Source organism: Mercenaria mercenaria, chromosome 10 (genome assembly GCF_021730395.1).
Source record: "Mercenaria mercenaria strain notata chromosome 10, MADL_Memer_1, whole genome shotgun sequence".
Taxonomy (NCBI): domain Eukaryota; kingdom Metazoa; phylum Mollusca; class Bivalvia; order Venerida; family Veneridae; genus Mercenaria; species Mercenaria mercenaria.
This window is the reverse complement of record NC_069370.1, coordinates 43,085,587-43,107,611: the sequence shown is the minus strand read 5'-3', so window position 1 is coordinate 43,107,611 and position 22,025 is coordinate 43,085,587. Positions and strand designations below refer to the sequence as shown.

Sequence of the window (22,025 nt, the reverse complement as noted above, 5' to 3'; positions counted from 1 at the left end):
GAAATTTTTTTTCAATAGTCAAAAATAGGGTTTTTTTCCCTTTTTTTTTTTTTCTAGATTAAAAGGGATTTAAAAAAGATACCATTTAAAAAATTCTCCTATTTAAAAACAAGAAAGAAAGTAAACTCCACGTAACCCAAATAAAAACCTTTTTTTTTTTTTTTCCCATTTTCCAATACAAAAGAGCGGGATAAAAAATTTTGACTACTTTTATCAAGGCATGTTTAATGAAAACTGAAAACTGTTTCCCCTTTAATTTTTTTCATCGAGTTAAAACCCCTTTTCATAAACAATCATTACATTTTTGTATTTCTACAGCCATTACAAACATTTAAAACCCTGCCGGGGAAATACACATATTTCAACCACTGTACTTCTATAGTTTTTTCACATACATTAAAAAATGTTAGCCCCTGTCCTCGAAAGAATATTTTTTTCCCCTATTTTTTTTTAACCTACACTAAATCAATTTTTTAGCAACAACCATTTCCCAAATTTTCCCACCCCCTCCTGAACCAAATTTCCCCCCCAACCCTAACTTGTCTATAAGGGCTTAAAAAACAAACAATGGGTCAAAGGCATTTTTTATTGTTTAACGGACCTCGCACCCCTCCTTTAAACCTTTTTTTAGCTTTAGTAAACCCCCATTTTCGCTTTTTTAACCCAACTTTGGGTTGTTGTAGGGGGTGTAAAAAGGAACAACCATTTTTTGTTTTCCCCCCGACATCCAACAAAACCCAAATCCCTTTTCAAATTAAAAATTTATAGGGATGGAAAAACCCCCTTACCTTTAAACCCATTACTTACATCCCATATGGGAAATTTTTGCCCATGAAAGAATAAAGATGGGCCCTTTTCAAAATTCTATTCCATTTGCTACAACATGTTTAAAAAACCTGCGCTTTCCTTCCCCTACCTTTTTTTCCCTGGGAAACCCCGATTGCCATGGTGATTAAAACCCAAAGCCGCTACAACTTTAATTTGTTTCCACACAAAAAAAAGGGGCCAACCCCAGTGCAACCGAACGGTACAACACAAGCATGAAACCTACCATAAAATAAACCCCATTTGTTTCCCCTACCTTTTCAAACAAAAAAAACAAACCTTGCTTTAACTTTCCCCCATTTCATGACAATGAACAAACAATTCCCCCCATAAAACCTAAAAAGTTGACGGCCCTCAATGACTTGCTACTGGACTTTTTTGACACCACACCCACCATCGGGATTCCCTCCCCCTTTTCTGATGAAATCCTTGTAAATTTTTGGGAAAAGCCCGGGGGGGCTGGACCCGGGAATTTTTGTTTTTACCCCCGCCGCTTTTGGAAGGAAAACCCCCCCCCTGGCCACTGAGGGGGGGGATATTTTCCATACTGGAAGATACCCCAAAAACTGCAAAATTTACTGCCCCAAACTGACCGGTCTGAACTACTGTCACCCTTTGTGAGCACCAGGCCCCATTCCCAACCCACCCCCCCCCCCAGACGAGGCGGGTGTGGGCTGAAGACTGGAACCCGGCGTGATTAACAAAATTGCTGAAGTCCCATGGTTGCGACAACTGGCCACCGGGAAAGGGGGTGACAACTGGGCCCTTGTTTATGAATTTTTCCCATTTACTGGGAATGTGGGATTGTTTTTTTGACCGCTGCCCTTCGGGGTCCCGACCACTCTGTTGGGTTACACCTGTGGGTGAGGGTGACCTTGACCCCTCTGACCTTGAGGGGGTTTCCCCACTCCATAGTCCCTGGGGACTGGACTGGGGGGGCCATGGGTTTTCCCCCGATTTAGCAAAAGTGGGGAAAAGAAAATGCAGATGGGTTTTGGGGCTGATGTGTGGGATCCGACCCCTGCACCCCACTACCGGGAGTTTCCAACTGGAAAAAAAAAAAAAAGTAATATTTGTAAAAATTTTTAGCACTTTTAAACCCCTACAAAAAGAAAGATGACAAAATTGACAATCAACATAAAAATTTCATTCATTGGGAAACCCAAATTTTATTGTTTTGTAAGTTTTTCTTTCAACAAGGGGCCCCCAAAATTCCCAGATCAAAAGGGGGGGGAGGAAATTTAAAAATTTAAAAAAAAAAAAAAAAAAAAAAAAAAAAAAAAAAAAAAAAAAAGGTTTTGTGTGTGGGGAGGTGAGGGGAAAGAGGGATGAAATGTGGCTGTGGGTAGACTGTTGGGGGCTTTGTGCAGCAGCAGTGATGGAATACTAAGGCACAAGGAACTGAAAGTTTTGCTCTGGACACAAAAAAAAAGGGGCAGATTTTGAACTAACTTTTAAAGACCTTTTTCCTACCGCCCAAATTAACAGGGTATTGCCACTACCTAATGCCAAGTTTTAAGTCAACATCCTTGAAAAAGTTTTTAATTTTTGCTCTGGAAATGAAAAAAGAAAAAAAAAATTTTACCTTTAAACCCCCATTTTTTGACCTTGACCTTTTAACCCTACCCAAATTTGCCATCTACCTAATGCCCCGGTTAAAAATCCCTTAAACCCTTTAATTTGTTTAAAAAAAAAAGACGGGGGAAACAAAGTTAAAGTATGAGCATGAAAAATTTACCTTAAAAATCCATTTGTATCCTCGGGCATTTTGGGGCCCAACCCCGACTGTTCCCGTGCTCCCACTTGTCCTATTGCCCCCCCACATTTCATGTCATTACCGAGTTTAAACTCCCCCACCCTAAAAAAATGACAGCCCGACCGACAAAAAACCAATGCCCTCACCTAATTATACTGATTTTTTAAAACGGGCATATAAAAGATATCAAAATCAAAATTTTAAATCCCCCAGGGACAATTCCCCAACTAAAAAAAAAATTGTTCAAGATTTAAAAAAGTTGCAGAATTCCCAAAAGTGCATCTTGATAAAAAATGATATATTGACCACATTTGAAATTTTAATGGACCTACCCTTTTCCTTTAAAAGTTTAATCAAATCCCTATTGTGTTTTCCCGCTTACAACATTTATTGATCATTTGATGGAACGATTCTTTAGCGAGTGACCTAGTGTATGAAAATTACTCACACCATAAATGGTAACATCTGTTATGAACTGGATTTCACCTGCTTAAAGATGTATGTACGAGTAGGTAGACATAAAATGACTAAGAGAAAAGGACAGTGCTGGCAAGTTTTTTTTTAAAAAAAGATTTACAAAATATTTTTTTAAAAAACAGTTTTTTTTGATTGATCAGGATAAATGGCAACAAACTGCTATTAATTCCCAACTTCTTTTTTTTGTTTTAAAGGGCCATGACCTTTCCCGATTTTTTGCTAAAATTTTATTTTTTACAAATCGAAGTTTTTGTCATCTTATGAAAAATTAGAATTTTTAAGTTTTTGTTTCAAAATTAAACTATCCCTTTAAAAAAGCCAAATCAAAAAAAAAGAAAAAGATGCCCACATAAGGAATCTAACCCAGGCCGCTGCGGCAATAGAAACTTTTGCGCTGTCTTCAACCAATACCAACCCGGAAATTTTGTGAGGGGAACATGTAAATTTAATAAAATTTATTATTAATTTGTTTTAAAAACCCCTCGAGTAAAGCATTACCCAAACCTTTTTTGTTTCTTTGTTTAAAAAGAATAAAAAAAACTAAAAAACCCGTTTTAGCCCTACCCTGACAAAAAATTTTTGGGGTAATTTTAGGGGAATTTGGGACAAAAAAAAAAGGGCTAAAAATTAAAGGAAAATTTTTTACAATTTTTAAAGGGAAAATTTTTGGGCTAAATTTAAAGGAAATTTTTAAAATTTCAAGGATCACAGAGGGATCTTTTGGGGCCCACCAATGTGCCCCTTTTTTTTTGTGTTCCAAATTTCAAGACTTACTGACCCACCAAGGTCAAAATTTTATTTCCGGGAACAACACAAATCTTCAAATGGTCCTTTTAAGGCTGTAGCTTAAAATTTAAAGGGAGGTCACTAAGGGCAAAAACCGGGGCAAATTTTACCCGAAAAACAAAAATATTCATGTGGTCCAAATTTGAAGCCTGTACCTTTAAAAAAGTGAAAGTAGGGCACTAGGGCAATGTAAAGGTCAAAGTTTTTTTTCGGTAAAACAAAACTAAAGAAAAGTGGTTTCCCAAAACTAAGCTTAGTTGAAAATGGGAAAAGTAGGTCCAGGGCAAAATAATTTCAAAAATTTTTTTTCGGAATCAAAAAATGCAGTGGTCCAAATTTGAAAAACCCTTTTCCTTAAAATGTAAAGTAGGTCCCCCAGGTCAAAGTAAAAGGGCAAAAGGGCATTTCGGGACACAAAAATTCAAGGGGGTCCAAATTTTAAGGCTGTGCTTGAGAAAAGTAAAGTAGGGTTTACTAGGGGCCTTTTCAACTTTTTTTTTTTTAGGGAAAACAAAAAATAAACATGTGGGCCAAATTTTTAAAGCCTGTACCTTTTAAAAATGTGAAAATAGGTCACTAGGGGGCAATGTCAAAGGTCAAAGTTTTTTTTGGGACAAAAAAAACTATGCATGTAGTCCCCAAAATTTTAAGGCTGGGAGCCTTTAAAATGTGGAAAAATAGGGCACTAGGTTTAAAAACAATGTCAAATTTCAAATTTTGAAACACGAAACTATGCATATGGTCCAAATTTGATGCCTGTACCTTCAAAAATGTGAAAGTAGGTCACTAGGTCAAAATAAAGGTCAAAGTTTTTTCCAGTGCACAAAATTATGCATGTGGTCCAAATTTGAAGGCTGTAGCTACAGAAATGTGAAAGTAGGTCACTAGGTCAAAATCAAGGTCAACTCATGTCAAGGTTCATCTTGCCACTCAAAATATACATGTGGTCCAAGTTTGAATGTTGTAGTTACTGACAAGAACATTTTAAAAGCTTTTCCCTATATAAGTCTATATGAACCATGTGACCCCCGGGGCGGGGCCATATTTAACCCTAGGAGGATAATTTGAACAAACTTGGTAAAGAACCACTAGATGATGCTACATTACAAGTATCAAAGCCCTAGGCTTTGTGGTTCGGACAAGAAGATTTTCAAAGTTTTTCCCTATATAAGTCTATGTAAACCATATGACCCCCAGGGCGGGGCCATATTTGACCCTAGGGTATAATTTGAACAATCTTAGTTGAAGACCACTAGATGATGTCACATACAAAATATCAAAGCCCTAGGCCCTGTGGTTTTGGACAAGAGGTTATTCAAAGTTTTTCCCTATATAGTCTATATAAACCATGTGACCCCCAGGCGGGGCCATATTGACCCCAGAGAAATAATTTGAATCATCTTGGTAGAGGACCACTAGATGATGCTTCATACCAAATATCAAAGCCCTAGGCTCTGTGGTTTTGGACAAGAAGGTTTTCAAAGTTTTTCCCTATATAAATCTATATAAATTATAGAAATAAACAAAGGGCCATAACTCACTCATAAATTGTTGAACCAGTCTGATTTTCAGGGGGACACAACTAGGGTACCAATACATCATTCTGACAAAGTTTGGTCAAAATCCCCCCTGTAGTTTCTGAGGAGATGCGATAACAAGAAATTGTTAACGGACGGACGGACGGACGGACGGACGGACGGAATGACGGACGGACGGACCACGGACGCAGAGTGATTTTAATAGCCCACCATCATCATGATGGTGGGCTAAAAATATGGACTTTAAAGACCATGTAATGTGCTAACCTTTATGTGATTGACAAAAAAGTAACTCACAAATAGTGCTTTATTTACAGAAAAGACGTCTACCAGCTTTCCACTGTTTTCAGCTATTGTTGGCTGTATCCTGAGAACTTTTAAACAACATTTAAAACATTTTCTCTTTTTGATCATTGCAAAAAAGTTAAAAAATTAGGAATCTTTCAGAAAAAATAGGGCCTTTTTAGGAATTTCCTTTGATTTTTAAAAAAAAATAGGAATTTTAGCCAAATTGAAAAAAAATAGGAAAAAGTAGGAATTTTAGGGACGCTAGACAGCCTGAACTAATTCTCATGCAATTCCATAACTTATAGTCTGTCAGTAATTATGTTTCAAAGCATTCTTAAGAAATATAGCATTAATTTCCTGATACCGTATCTTTTTTTCTCTTTTGTTGTCGTACGATCTGGGGGCCAGTGCCTTTAATATCTAACACTTGTTTATTCTACCTTTCACAAATCAGAAAGTCAGAAAAGATTTTGACAAGATAGGTTTCAATGGAAGACATCAAGGCCAGCTCTGCAGTTTGCATACAAGACAGTATTCTTAACAAGAGGGCCAAGATGGCCCTAGGTCGCTCACCTAAGAAACACTCCATAACAGTGTAAAACATGTTTGACCTAGTGATTTCATGGAAACAAATATTCTGACCAATTTTCATTAAGATTGGACCAAAAAATTGGTCTCTTGCGATAAAACAAGCATTTTCTTAGATATGACCTAGTTTTTGACCCTAGATGACCCATGTTCAAACTCGACCTAGATTTTATCTAGGCAATCATTCTGACCAAAATTCATGAAGATCAACTGAAAAATACAGCCTCTATCACATACAGATGTTTTTTCTTTGATTTGACCAAGTGACCTAGTTTTTGACCTCAGATGACCCATATTCAAATTCGACCTAGATTTCATTAAGGCAATCAACCTGACCAAATTTCATAAAAATCAAATTGAAAAAAACAGTCTCTATCGCATACACAAGATTTTTCTTTAATTTGGCCTTGTGACCTAATTTTTGACCTCAGATAACCCATATTCAAAATCGACCTAGATTTCATCAAGGCAATCATTCTGACCAAATTTCATGAAGATCAATTGAAAAATACATCCTCTATTGCATACACAATGTTTTTCTTCGATTTGACCTAGTGACCTAGTTTTTGATCCCAGATGACCCATTTTCGAACTCGGCCTAGATTTTATCAAGGTTATCATTCTGGCTAAATTTCATGAAGATCAGTTGAAAATACCGCCTCTATTGCATACACAAGGTTTTTCTTTGATTTGACCTAGTGACCTAGTTTTTGATCCGAGATGACCCATTTTAAAACTTGGTCTAACTTTCATCAAGGTAATCATTCTGACCAAAATTCATGAAGATCAATTGAAAAATACAGCCTCTATCGCATACACAAAGTTTTTACGTGATATGACCTAGTGACCTAGTTTTTGACCCGAGATGACCCATTTTCGAACTGGGCTTAGATTTCTTCAAGGTAATCATTCTGACCAAAATTCATGAAGATCAATTGAAAAATACCGCCTCTATCGCATACACAAGGTTTTTCTTTGATTTGACCTAGTGACCTAGTTTTTGACCCGAGATGACCCATTTTCGAACTCGGCCTAGATTTCATCAAGGCAATCATTCTGACCAAAATTCATGAAGATCAATTGAAAAATACAGCCTCTATCGCATACACAAGGTTTTTCTTTGATTTGACCTAGTGACCTAGTTTTGATCCGAGATGACCCATTTACGAACTCGGCCTAGATTTCATCAAGGCAATCATTCTGACCTAAATTCATGAAGATCAATTGAAAAATACAGCTTCTATCGCATACACAAGGTTTTTCTTTGATTTGACCTAGTGACCTAGTTTTTGACCAAGATGACCCATTTTCGAACTCGGCCTAGATTTCATCAAGGTTATCATTCTGACCAATATTCATGAGGAAGAATTGAAAAATACAGCCTCTATCGCATACACAAGGTTTTTCTTTGATTTGATCTAGTGACCTAGTTTTTTGACCCGAGATGACCCATTTTCGAACTCGGCTTAGATTTCATCAAGGTTATCATTCTGACCAATATTAATGAAGATTAATTGAAAAATACCGCCTCTATCGCATACACAAGGTTTTTCTTTGATTTGACCTAGTGACCTAGTTTTTGACCCGAGATGACCCATTTTCGAACTCGGCCTAGATTTCATCAAAGTTATCATTCTGACCAATATTCATGAAGATTAAATGAAAAATACAGCCTCTATCGCATACACAAGGTTTTTCTTTGATTTGACCTAGTGACCTAGTTTTTGACCCGAGATGACCCATTTTCGAACTCGGCCTAGATTTCATCAAGGTTATCATTCTGACCAATATTCATGAAGATTAATTGAAAAATACAGCCTCTATTGCATACACAAGCTAAATGTTGACAGACGACGGACGACAGACGACAGACGACGGACGACAGACGCCGGACATCGAGCGATCAGAAAAACTCACCTGAGCATTGCTCAGGTGAGCTAAAAAGTGTTATTTTATCATCTACTTAACATTTCGCAAATAGCAAAACTAAACATGACACTTTTAACAATTTAATTAAGTTAAAAATTATTCTTTTTCAAGTTGAAGTTTTCCCCCTGAGTAAAAAAATCTGTTTTACAATCATGTTAAGCATAATGTGTAATACTGATAATACAATAGACCCTTAGAATGAAAAGTTTTGCATCTGAAAGGATTTTGTGACAAAAAAACAAAAATTACATTTGTTTGTTTTGCTGTGTATGTTTAAGTGTCTCACAGACACAATTTAAGTTATATAGCAATTTTCCCAGCTTTCGATGGTTGAGGAAGACCCCATGTGCCCCTAAAGGCATTATTTCATCATAGGCAGGCACCTGGGTAGAACCATCAGCCTTCTGTAAGCCAGTTGGAAGGTCAAAAATTACATACCTGTAGGGCTTCCCACATTATGTTGTTCCATCGCCGGACTAGTTGATGTACTATTTGATGTATTTGTACTTTCATCTGTCGTCTTTTTGAAGAAATTATGTTGTAACGCATAATATGGTGTTATTCGTGTCTTTGGATCATAATCTAACATTCGCAATATCAAGTCTTTAAATTTCAGATAATCTGCTACAGTATGTCCTGGTTCTCCCGCCCGTCTTCCACCGGGACCGCCAGTTTCCGCACCTATCACATCGTGCAGTTTCCGCGTTCCTGCATGCTTATACTGAAATGGAGAACCCCTTTTATTACTCATGACTGCTTTGAACTTGTTAATCATTTGTATCTTATTGGGAACAATGTTCTGCTAAAACAAATTAATATCAACAGCTGTCAAATAATGACAGGCACTCATGACAGGAACATTCAACTTAAAGTGATCAAACTTAGTTAAACAAGTCAATTATACGATGACAGGTATTGATTCAATATTCTTTTTTCAAAGTTTCACATCTAGTTCAAGGTAAAAACACTTCAATTTTGCACGACTCAAAAAAAGTCAGAAACTGTCAACCCTTACAATTAGCAAAAACAAGTTTTACTGAAATGAATTCTACTTTGCTATGTCTGATGCATTTGTGTACCGGTATTTAAACTGAAATTTATAGACAAATAAACAAGCCTATTTAAATATCTGTCATAACCAATTCAGATTTTTATGTAAAAAGGTGCTGCCAATCAAGTTTGCAAGTTCAAAACCACCCAAGTTTATGTCACCTCACATGACAAAAATTTTGATTTTACAAATGGAGTTGAGTCTCCTCTAATAATCGAGCTAAACTTAAAAGTAACACAAAACTAACAACTGTTGATACCTAATTTTTCCATTTTAGAAAATGATCTTCCCTTAACCTTTAGCCTGCTCACGGCAAGTTATTCTGTCTTTGCGACCAGTTCAGACCAAGATCAGCATGCACATCCGTTCAGTCTGATCATGGTCTGCACTGTTCGCTATTCAGTCAGTAAATTTTCAGTGACACCCCGATACAGGCCAAATTGAATAACGAACCAATCCATTTTAGAAATTTAGCAGGCTAAAGGTTAAAATCTGAAGTGTAAAATATTGTATGGACAAAAGCACTATTATGCCCATGACCTTAGAGTCTATTCCAAGCAAACTCACCTTTTTACCATCCTTAGGTTTTTTACAAATGTAGCTACCATCTGGGAGTTGATCAAAGTACTTGCGGGCCTTAGGGGCCTGATCCAGGATGTGTTTGGGGGGCATCCCTAGCACCTCAACAATCTTCATCATCTGGTCAAACTGCAATAATATTATTATTTCATCACTATCATCATCATCGTTAGCACCTTGACAAAAACTATTTGGAACAAATATTTATTTTTTCCAATGTACTTTCAGCCAGTTTAAAAAGGCTGAAGTGTTGGCCACTCTAGGTTATAGGGTTAAATACCTGCTAGCATCACAGCCACACATATAGAAACAGAAGCATCAATTTTTCTTAGGAAAAAGGACAAGAGAGATTCAAAAGGCTTAAAAGTTTTCTTCGGGGTCAAAAAAAAATAACTAAGAATATATCTGATTTTTGTTTTTTAGGCACTCTCGTTGTAAAAACATCAAATTTGCATATATATATATATATATATATATATATATAAAGAATGTTATACAAGAGTTTCACCATTAAACCTCGATTTCTTCATGACAGCGACAAGACTAAAACTAATTTTGAACATTTCACAAACTTCATTACTATGTTTTAAAATCAAAACTTTCCTTTCACAGCAGACTTCCCGTCTGTATATTAAATTTCCTAAAATGCCACAGGGATTTAAGAACTCAAAATAAGAAATTTGATTTTAACTTTCTGCTTCAGTCTAACAGATCCAATTGAATACAAACAAGTTCGAACAGATGAAATGTTACGCTTGCAGACTACCACTATCCAATTATCTTGTTAGCAAGGGAGCTACAGGCAAAGTATGTGACAACACCACATACTTCTAAGATATGAGATATGCAAATTTATCTGTTGATGCGACTTAAAACTCTTTAGTTAAATCATGTGTAGAATGCATAAATATTAAGACCTATTCAATTTTTTATTCAGTGCACTAAGTTAAGTCTCGTTAGATCTACCTCTAGCCGCTCAAGTGCAAATTTTACAAGTTTTTCATCATAATATTTTGAGGTTATTTTTTGCCAATATTGAAGATGCAATGCAGAAGTTGTAAACCAATAAAGAAAGTGTTTGTTTTCTTTTTTCTATGAGAAATTTCAACATCTATAACAACATCATGGTACAGCTAAAAATGTCAAAATTTTCAGAGACTTCCATATCCAAGACTTTTCTTTTTTTTTTTTTTACATATGTTTTTCATGATCACACAATCCACCTTGAACGACCACACCAAAAAGTGTGTAACTCCCCTGGGAGGACTAAAAGACTTTCAGATTTAACGACAAAGATAATGTGTCAGAGTGTCTGAGAAGCATTGTCAAGTTTGATGTGTTTCAGCAGACCACACAAGAAAACAGCAGACGGACACAAGAAAATAAATCTACTGTCACCTTAGTGCCAAAGGAATGTAACTGTGCATAAATCAAGAAGAACATACAACTGTTTTGCACTACTGTAATGTGATAAGAAAACAGCAGACGGACACAAGAAAATAAATCTACTGTCACCTTAGTGCCAAAGGAATGTAACTGTGCATAAATCAAGAAGAACATACAACTGTTTTGCACTACTGTAATGTGATAATGTCACTGCTGTGGAAGGATTGGGAAACAAAATGATTTTGACTGCCACTGGTCTAGACAGTACATTAAACTCCCAGTTTCTAATTCCTGTTTTTGTTTATAGTTCAGATATTACATAAAACTGTAATAACACATTACGGTCATTACCAAGTCTCCCGTCTCTCTGACAAAAAAATGTTATCTCACATTAACACCTGAAGAATTTGTCTTATGCTGTTGTTTTTTTCTTTATGTTAAAGCCATTTATGTGGCAGTACTTCAGTTTTGTACATTTTACAAATTCTTCTGACTTATGAATCTGTCACTTTTAATACGGTTATCTTGCCATCTCAATTTTGGGGAGAATTCTCATCCATGCTCTTTTCCTAAATATTCTGGGATGGATGCACTAAACATCCATTCAGTATAAGAAATGGGGATGCAATAAGTCACAGGTTTGAATCCCAGTTAAAGAGTCATAAGTCTGGAAGCCGTTATCAAGTTTACTTAACACGTTTTTTTGTGTGTGTGTGTGTGTGTGGGGGGGGGGGGGGGGGGGGGCATTATTTCATCATGGGCAGGCACCTGGGTAGAACCATTGACCTCCTGTAAGCCAGCTAGATATCTTCCTCATATGAAGAATTCAACGTCCAGAGTGGGGCTCAAACTCACATCGGTGAGGGGCAAGTGACGCAAGTTGGGAGAACAGTGTCTACAATCTATGTAAAACAAACAGGGAAAGAGACAAACCTCGTTAGAGCCTGCGAAAAGCGGTTCCCCAGTATGCATCTCCACAAGTATGCATCCGAGACTCCACATATCTATGGCTAGATCGTATGGGATTCCCAGCAATACCTCCGGAGATCTGTAAAACCTACTCTGGATATACTGGTATATCTGTAACATTCAAAAATAGAAAAACTTTTAAAATACAAAAATATTTAAATATAACTGAAAAATTACCTCGAACTTAACTTTTGTACATTCCTGAAATGCAACACATCAACAACCTTCTCCTATGATATATGCAAAATCATTTTTCCATCTCAACAACCTAAAAAACTGCTTACTAAACAGCCCTAGTCAGTTTTTTTTATATACTATTTTATATCTGCAAGTAAATGAAGGAGCATTATAACTATATACACAAAATGTTCATTGTACTTCATGTTATGTAACAGTGGGTAGTTAACCTAACCCATGTTTCTGGATTCTGTATCCTCTGCAAGTAAATGCCAACTTCCCAACATGAATCAGAAGTTGAGGACGAATTATTTCAGAAAAAATGTCTTTTATCAAATCATCGCGGAGAACATACTCCTCGCCCAGGGATCGAGCTCATAACCTTACCTTCCGTTAGATGTGCGCCCTCTATATTGAGCTAAGAGGGTGGGTATAAAAGCAGAAATCCAAGAATCACCACTAAATATTCGTTTTGGCCAAAACTATGAATTTCATGCCAAATAAAAGATTTCACAGTATATAGATAATCAACAAAACGAAATACTTACACGTTGCCCTAATTGACACGAACTTCCAAAGTCAACAATCTTGATTGCACTTCGTTTAGGGTTGCACAAAAGTATATTTTCTGGTTTTAGATCACAGTGGATAATGTTTAACTCTGGCGTCGCCAGAAACAACAACGCAGTACACAATTGCTGCGCAAACTTTCGAGTCAAGTTTAATGAAACACCTCTGAAGTTTGTATTCCGTAATAAGTCATAAAGGTTGTATGACAACAATTCAAACACTAAGCATAGATGATTTCTGAACATGAAATGTCTTTTCAATTTCACTGAAAAAGAAAGAAAGGAAAAAGTTAATCACATACAAGAAAAGCAGAAAATATTTCATGTGTATTTTAAAACAAATTGTAGTTGTCTCCCTTTAACTGAGGATTATAATAAATAATGCCTTTATGTACAGTTTAATATAAATTAAACATCTTAGTTTTTAATTACACTTCCCCCACTAACCAATTTGTAATATTTCTTATCCTTTTAGACAGTATATTGACACATGAATCTCTTTTTCCTTATAGCAAAAAAAAAAACACATCAAAAATCCCAAAAACAAAGTACTTTCATAGAATAAAGACGGTCAAAGGTTATCAATATAATTTTCCTCTAGTACGGGTATTCACATGTTTCAACTTAACTAATGTAAGAACAAACAGTTAAACTACCAGGTGGATTTCGTATCAGAACTATCCTTTACTTGTATTTCAAATCAGAAAAACCCTTTTACTTGGATTCCAAATCGGACCACTATCCTTTACTTGGATTCCATATTAAAAGTATCCTCCTTTAGTAATTTACAAACAGGAGCAAGATTTATAGAGGACAAAAGACTGCAGAAAAAGTGGCGAGTATAATAATGAAGAAAAGTTTTCTCTGCAGAAATTTGCCTCAGCAGGGAATATAACTCGCCAGGCAACTTTACACAGTTTTCTTTACTTTACTGATCTAACCAGACAAGTAAAACAAAATGTTTAACCCTTATTATGCTGGACACGATTGATTCTGCCTTTGCAACCAGTGCAGATATTGATCAGCCTGCACATATGTGCAGTCTGATCAAGATCTGTACTGTTCGCTATTCAGCCAGTATTTTTTTGGTAAGCACCCCTTATAATAGTTAATGGTACTGTCCAAATTGAAAGATGGACAATTTCATTTTAGAAATTTAGCATGAAAAGGGTTAATCCTTACCTATATAATATTTGTTTTCAGCATCATGTTTATTCATGAGTTCCAACAATTTCACTTCAATCTGAGCTTGGTTCAGGAATGGCTTCTTATTTTTGATGATTTTAATGGCAACTGGTTCCTGGTCTGTGTGGTCGTATGCTTTCACAACCTGTATTAATACAAGAAAAGGAAGTGTTACAATACTGCTAATCTTTTAAAGGGTGCTGATTTCTATTAAATCTGCTTTGAAAAAAACCTTGGCGTCTATTTGAATCACTTGAGACTATGGAATGTCTTAGGTCTGAGGTCACAATAAGCTGAGCTTTTACTGCTTGAACAGACTGACATTATTCTTTTACAACTTGAGAAATATGAATACAATTTCAGAAATACCAAAGTCTAGCTTTTTCAGTCTTGCAACAAATTCTGCTAAAACAGCTTTTAATATTTAAGTGATATTTTTCAAAGTTTAAATTGGAAACAATCAGCAGTTGTCTCGACATTGTATATTAGAATTTTGTTTTCTGTACATTTTGTACCCATTCAATAAAGACCATAAAAAGCTAATTTTTTAAGCTCATCCACCATATGGTCTGTTTTACACTGAACAATGGGAAGCAAACAAGTACATAATTGTTGAGGTTAAAAACAAGTCTTACACTATCAGAAGACAAAGGGAACAAAAAAGTTCTAACTGGCAGTATTAAATATTAAACTCATCCTCAACTAAACTGACAAAATAAGCCTGGGGGAAAATGAAAACAAGAACACGAAGGGTTTCCTGAACATCCACCAAAATGAAAATATGATTTTACTGACATCTTTCCAGACAAGATCAAATCTAGCTGAAACTTAATTGCTAAAGAAATGTATTTTATTCTTTCTATGTACTGGCTGACTTTCTCCTACACATGTTTATAATTACCATAACTACTTTTATAACCTCAAATTATGTAAAAACATCTTTTAAATACAATCTACCAATCAGTTTTACAGTTGCATGCCATACAAGCAGACAAACTCCCCATTTTCTGTAAATACGGAGATTACCTGTCTGAAAATAATTACAGATTTCCTGGTTGCATACACAGATTAGAGAAAACAATAGAGCACAGGTAAACAGAAGCTATTAATTGAGGGTTTCAGTTACTCCTATTACCCTGTTTTTTTCGAATCTCACCTGTTGCACAATAGTGCATATTAATCGATAGCTTTCTTTTCTATACACTTCCTATTGTCTGTGCCAAATACAGTCTACTTATGTTACAAGCTACAGTTATTTCCTGGGAAAAAAAACTAGTTTGTTCTTTTTCAAAAGCAACTGGGGAAAAAATGCTCCTTTGTGGCTTTGTTTTGAATCATTTTAACTGCACTAACAGGACTTGGTACGCTCAGTAATTCAATATTAGAATGATAAAACAATACTTGAAAAGTTCTGCTTTTTTAACATGTTTAAATGAATTTTTATGTCCAAACTGTATTCTTTAATTCAAAAAACAACAACAAAAAAAGAAAAAGAAAAACAGTGAAATAAAGAAGAGACATAACAAAAAGGGAAGACAATCCTTGCATAAGACTTGGAAAGTTAAAAAATTTTTTTAGCAGAACAAAATTCTGCAGAGTCAGCTAAATTTATGTTCAATTTCCTAAGAGTTTCCAAAGGAAGGTCAGGGAAAACAAACAACCTTTAAATGTAAACAATATCTCCTTTGAGAGATAAGTGGGCAGCAGAATCTACTGGAATTATGCAGTATATTCTGTCGCTATGCGGCAAATTCTGCAATGTCATTCTCAATATTGCACGCTTTTCCAAGATACGAATCAATATTCACCAATTTGTTGGTTATGCATTTTTGTAAAGTGCTACTGCGCACTGCACCAGGAATCTATTATCAGAATTACACTGCCGAGAAGACAATGCAAGTGGATCAGGGTCATCGGAGAAAAGCCTACGTAGCCATTTTGTTTATTCCCCGCAAGGCTTTGCACTCAAATGTACATTATTTATTTTCAAAATTGATTACTTTTACCATTGTAGGGCATGTTTATTTGAATTGCTTTCTTTTTCTTTCCACAAATAATAATGATAATGGAAAAAGCTTAAAAACAATGAGCCTCAATTTCAGTGTAAATACAGTGATACAAGATTTAAAAAAAACAAAAAACAACAAAACCAAACAAAAAAAAATTTTTTTTAAAAATGATACCTTGTGCATTCTAGAAATACTGATTTTGCTAAGACACTTGACAAATTGGTAATTTTGAGGAAAAGATATTGAGGAGAATACAAAGCAGAACTGCTCCAATGCTGCTGAATATCATAATAATTATTATCTCTTGCTTCAACCAGACATTTTATGCAAATATTGCAAGAATGCGGACATAGACATGGGAATTGCGCAATTTTAAGTGCACTTGCAGCAAAAAAAGAGACAGACTAAAATCCTTCGATCAATTTTGACAGAAAACGTCTTGCTTTCGCACCTTTAACATCTAGTCTTGTTTGACCTTTAGAAACTTTCGAAATAAAAAGTTTTCTCAGATGCAGTAGACCAATTATTTAAAATGAGATCGTTCGTTCACAAGAGTTTTTTTGTATTTTCTCACGTAGCATAGGCCCTTACATTTTCTTACAAAAAAAATAATAAAAAAACTAAACAAAAAAAATCTGGTTTTGTATCAGGAAGACAATTCACTATGCAGCACCTTAGACTGGGCTTTACTATTACCTCAAAGGATACAGTATAACCTGCAAAGGATGCAGTATTTGTTTGGAGAGGGATGCAGTATTACTTTGGAGAGGGAAGCAGTATTTGTTGGGAGAGGGAGGCAGTATTACTTTGAAGAGGGATGCAGTTAATACTTTGGAGAGGGAAGCAGTATTTGTTGGAGAGGGAGGCAGTATTACTTTGGAGAGGGATGCTGTATTTACTGAGAGAGGGATGCAGTATTACTTTGGAAAGGGATGCAGTATTACCTTGGAGAGGGATGCATTATTACTTTGAAGAGGGATGCAGTACTACTGTGCTGTATTTATTGGGAGAGGGATGCAGTATTACTTTGAAGAGGGATGCAGTACTGTGCTGTATTTATTGGGAGAGGGATGCAGTATTACTTTGAAGAGGGATGCAGTACTGTGCTGTATTTATTGGGAGAGGGATGCAGTATTACTTTGAAGAGGGATGCAGTTAATTTCGGAGTAGAATGTTTTACTTTTGGGAAGGTTGCAGTATTTCTTGGGAAAGGGCTGATGTTTTACTTAGCAAATGATTACTTCTCTATTTGCCAAACTATTTCATTAATGAAATGCTATTTTAATACCTTGAAAAGAACTTAGTAGTTAGATATTTATAACATTAGCCATTAATAAACAGTCCTTTTTACAAGCAGACATCAAATATGTCCTTCCTACATGGAGAATGCCCAAAATGTAAAAATGCTTATTTCCATGTCCTCTATGACCTTTGCCGAATCTTACATACGCATACATAACATTCTTTTTTGATGATTAACTCTGCAACATGTACAGTTTATATCTAATTTCCACACCAGTAGTGTTTCTTCTCAGAGTTTGAAACTCCACAGCTGGTTCTTTCATAATTTTGCTTTGATGGAACCATGACTGTAAATTTCTCAAATGACTGAGTTGTGTAATAAATTGGCCTATATTTTCTGCAACTTCTGCTAATCTGCTGTTAAAGCAATTAAAAATACAAGACAGAAACGAGCTATTTTGGGTTACTTTGCATTTTTCCCCCATTCCTGTTTTCTTGCAACAAAGCAACCGTCTTGGTTCCTATGTCTTATGGTAACTGAAAATTTACTGACTGAATTGCGAACAGTGCAGACCTTGATCAGCCTGCACGACCTTGTTGTGCACTGGTGCAAAGGCAAGATCACTTGCAGCCAGCAGGCTAAAGGTTATGCAAAACAACAACAAAAAATCTTCTGGTGGTGTTTTTGTGTTTGCTATTACTTATCACTGTCAGTTCCACTCAATGGCCAAAAGCTTCATGAAGCAGAAGTTTAAGATACTGTCATGTTTTATCTGAGATGTTGAAATAATTGTCTACAACACAGGCCACATAAATAATGGCCATTTCTTTTTTACCCTCCTCGAAATTCCAGACAGTTAAGTCATGTTCAAACCATGGAACTTTTCATCTTTCTAACTGTTAAGCATAAAAAACATCTTGTTTCCTAGTCTAGACTTGAAACATCGAATTTTAGAATTTGTTGCGACCTTGAAAATAAGCTAAAATGTCCTAACATGCTGTTTAGAAAGTATTTACTTGCTGACATTTGCCTTTTACATACCAAAAACAATTTTATCATGGTGTTTATGACCTAAAAATTTGACATGACAATGACCTTGAAAAAAACTCGACTGTTCTTTAATATGTTACAACATGTTACTACATGTTACGGTTGTTACCTATTATCTATAAAACACTTTGTAACCCTTTAGTAACATGTTATGACTCATTTTCACAATAGAATCTGATAACAAGTTTTACTTCAAGTATTTTTTGTGTAAGATCTGTTTTCCCACCTATAATCAATACACAGGTTCAGACAGGTCACCTGATCTAATATTCCGAAACAAGATGTTTTTTGTGATGCACTTCAGACTTGTTTTGACGGTGTGAGTTGGTTTTGTTTCATTCTTTTTTCCGGTCATTAACATTCTGCATGTCTAAAGCATGTTTCAATATTTAATTAAAGGTTTAATCTTTTTTTTTTTTTTTTATATATTTCGCTGTTCAGGATTCAGCCATTTTATAAGTACATTAATTTTGGTGTTGTTAAAGTTAATGACAATCTGAACTTCATTACTTTTCAAAAGAAAGAAAGCTTGAAGAGACTCAACTTACTTATTGCATGGTAAAATTTTAAAACTTTTTTTTGCAACAAGGGTATCTGTACATATTAAACAGTCTTAGAAAACGAAAATTGAAGTTCTCCGAAACTTATATGAAGAATCCGGAAATATGCATCCCTATATCAGCATAGCCTTGCGTTCCTGCCGTGACATACTTGCAGACTGGTTGCATGTCAGTCAATATTCTCTTAAATTAATGTCATTACATGCATAGCTTAGATACTAATTGCAACAAAGGCGCAAGCTTTCATCTATGCCTCATTCTTTACACTTAGTTAACCAGGAGTCTTTCAACTTTTCATGTTCTTCAAGCATCAACCAAATGACACAAACCTCTATTTTTAAAGGAATTTTACAGGCTTATAATTTTCCTTCAGTCTTCAAAGAGTTACAGTTCTATTTTAAAGGGCAGCAATCATGCTTAAAGTCACATCAACACAATTTTCAGGACAAATAGGACTGACCAAGCTGTTCATGGTGGAGAAAGAGCCAAGGTTGGTGGAGAAAGAGCCAAGGTGCGGCAACCCTACCAGCATTATTTCAGGTTTGAGCAGATGCCTGCGGGAAGAATTGTCGGTCTTTGGTAAGTCAGCAGTATGGTTTCCTAACATAGAAGAATTCTAGTTTTCTGTTCAAGACAGTGACCTTAAACACTAAGACTCCAATGTTTACACATGTTTAACATTCACAGAATTTCTAAACAGTCACCTTTCTAGTCATCAAAGTCTTTCTCCTGCTCAAAACTGAATGAAACAAGTGTATTTTTGTGTGTAAACGATATTATGTCTCTTTTTCAGTAAGGCCTAAAAAAAAAAATTCTTTGTTTCCGGTAACATGCTCAAAAAAATTAGGGTAGGTAGGTCGGAAAACTTTTTTTTTTTGGAAATTTTTTTTATCAAGGGAGACTTTTCGGAAATTATTTTTTTGTCAAAAAATGATTACAAATAAGGGGGTTATGCCTTTAGAGCATCAGTAAGTTGATTTCTAACATCACTGGCCATGTTTAAAGCATAAAAAGTGCAGTTTTGCATCTTTTTGTTAAAAAGTTGAAAAAAATATTCTCCAAGGCCATAAAAACATTTAGGGTCGGGCCAAAAATTTAGGGTAGGTCGGGATACCGGAAACAAACAATTTTTTTTTTTACGCCTAAACAGTCAGCTGCCATTTTATTTTATATGTAGGATAAATTCATTTATTGGGATGGAATTATACCATGTAAAAAAGGCTATATTCAGTTTAATTTGATTTGACTAAAAGATATTGTTCCATTTCGTAATAGAATCACATCAAACCCTTACAGTGCCAAACAGTGCGTAAACGTCTTTCAAAAAAGGGTTATCAAAATTTTGCCTTGATTTTTTTTAATTTTTTTTCCCCCCCCCCCCCCCCCCCCTGTTTAATTTGAGAAAACAGTGCAGTTATGATTTGGGGCCTTCAGTTACAGAAGGGAGAAAGCTATCAAAAGTCATGACTGCAGACAATTATTGAAGGCCATTTAAACAGTATACTGTTTCTTTGAAGACAGCGTTAAAGTTTACAAAATTCTGTAAACATGGGAGCCTTATTAACTGCTCTGCCACAGAGGCCCCTAACAGATCTTTAAACTGGTAATAATCATAGAATTTGCAGAAAAAGATATGTATTGTGGAATTTGTAGCAATAATATCGTGTGTTCTTTTTGAGGGGGCTGTAACTGGGCATCTTCTCCCATATTTTTGTAACACCATACACATACTTCTCTCACCTTATCATCGTACATTTTCCTTTAATAGTGTAACTGTTCTGCTTTTCTTGTTTTTTTCCCCTGCCCTATTTTCCTGTTTTCACTTTTTTTCACACAGCTTCATTTAATGTCACTAAGTCTAATTTACAAAAGGTGTCAACACAGAGGCTTTTCTCAGAGACTAAATTTAAGTTGTTTTGTAGTCTAATTATCTGACACTACCATCCAGAGGTAATATGGTTGGTCTTTTTTTTTGCAAAACTGTCTCTTTACCAATTTGTGTGGCATTTTCATTATTACAGGCTATCAAAAACGTCTAGCCATCAGACTGCTTAAAATGTCTCGCTGTTTGTCCTCTCTGAACTAAGGTAAACAATAACAGGCTTTGAACGAATTTCTATTATTTACCAAGGTTATCCTTACAATTAAACGATTTTTAAATAGGGATAATTTGGTAGCGACAATTTGATACGCACAGCTGTATTTCATGTTCCATTCACTCGAACTTTCACAAAATTTAATGATTTACCCCCAGTCTAGGATTTACATGACCTTCAAGCAAAATGCTGCAACTGCTGACTGCTTCACCGCATGTTTTCATGTTTTGATATTTATAGAGCAATTAAGAGAAAAGCAGGTGATTTTAATTAGGATTTCTGAGCATGTTCCCTCAATACATAACAACTACAAGTAGAAAATTTTGCATTTTCAGACCACAAAGAATTTCTGTAGTAACCAGTTCAACACTACATCAAAATTTTCTGGAAGCATCGATTATAAGCCCTGAACAAAATTATTCCAAATTCATCAAAGTATTGTTTTACCTGACCAAAAGAACCTTTGCCAATTAAAGAGTCTATCTCATAACGATCCATCCATTTTTCTCCGGGATTGACAATATAATCATGATTGGCATCATCGTAACCGTCATTGTAAGCATGAACATTGACCTTGCCCTTCTTGTGCCCACTTTCATCTCCCTGAGCACCAGGAGCTGCTCGCCGCTTCTTCTTTGCATAGTAAACCTGCAGATATTGACAAAACAGTCAAATTTTTGTACAAATGCCATTCAAAACAATATACAATTCATAAAATAGCATGTTTTCAAGAAAAAGTAAACAGTTACTAATTTTCTTTTAAATATACTTTCTTGCATCTTACATGAATGATATTGTTCTAATACTATATGTTTTGGTTTGCAACAGTTTAAAAAACTGAAAAACTGACACTGTTTTATTTGATTAAACGCCTATTTTTACGCAAAACATATTCAATGGCGTTTTACGTTTATAATATATATATGCAAGAAATGCTTCTCCAACCAAAACGACTACAAAATGA

The 22,025-nt window shown here is 35.4% G+C and overlaps 1 protein-coding gene across 1 annotated transcript in view; it reads right to left on the bottom strand.

The window, feature by feature from the left end:
* Positions 1–1,856: 1,856 nt before the first annotated feature.
* Positions 1,857–22,025, bottom strand: part of LOC123561787 (dual specificity tyrosine-phosphorylation-regulated kinase 1A-like) — a 51,773-nt gene continuing 31,604 nt past the window's right edge. The window contains exons 3-9 of the mRNA XM_045354386.2: positions 21,509–21,709; positions 14,101–14,248; positions 12,898–13,184; positions 12,137–12,283; positions 9,806–9,946; positions 8,626–8,908; positions 1,857–1,873 (exon numbers count right to left, since the gene is read on the bottom strand). Of these exons, the coding sequence (XP_045210321.2) occupies positions 1,857–1,873; positions 8,626–8,908; positions 9,806–9,946; positions 12,137–12,283; positions 12,898–13,184; positions 14,101–14,248; positions 21,509–21,709 (1,224 nt within the window). The remainder of the gene's footprint in view (positions 1,874–8,625; positions 8,909–9,805; positions 9,947–12,136; positions 12,284–12,897; positions 13,185–14,100; positions 14,249–21,508; positions 21,710–22,025) is intronic.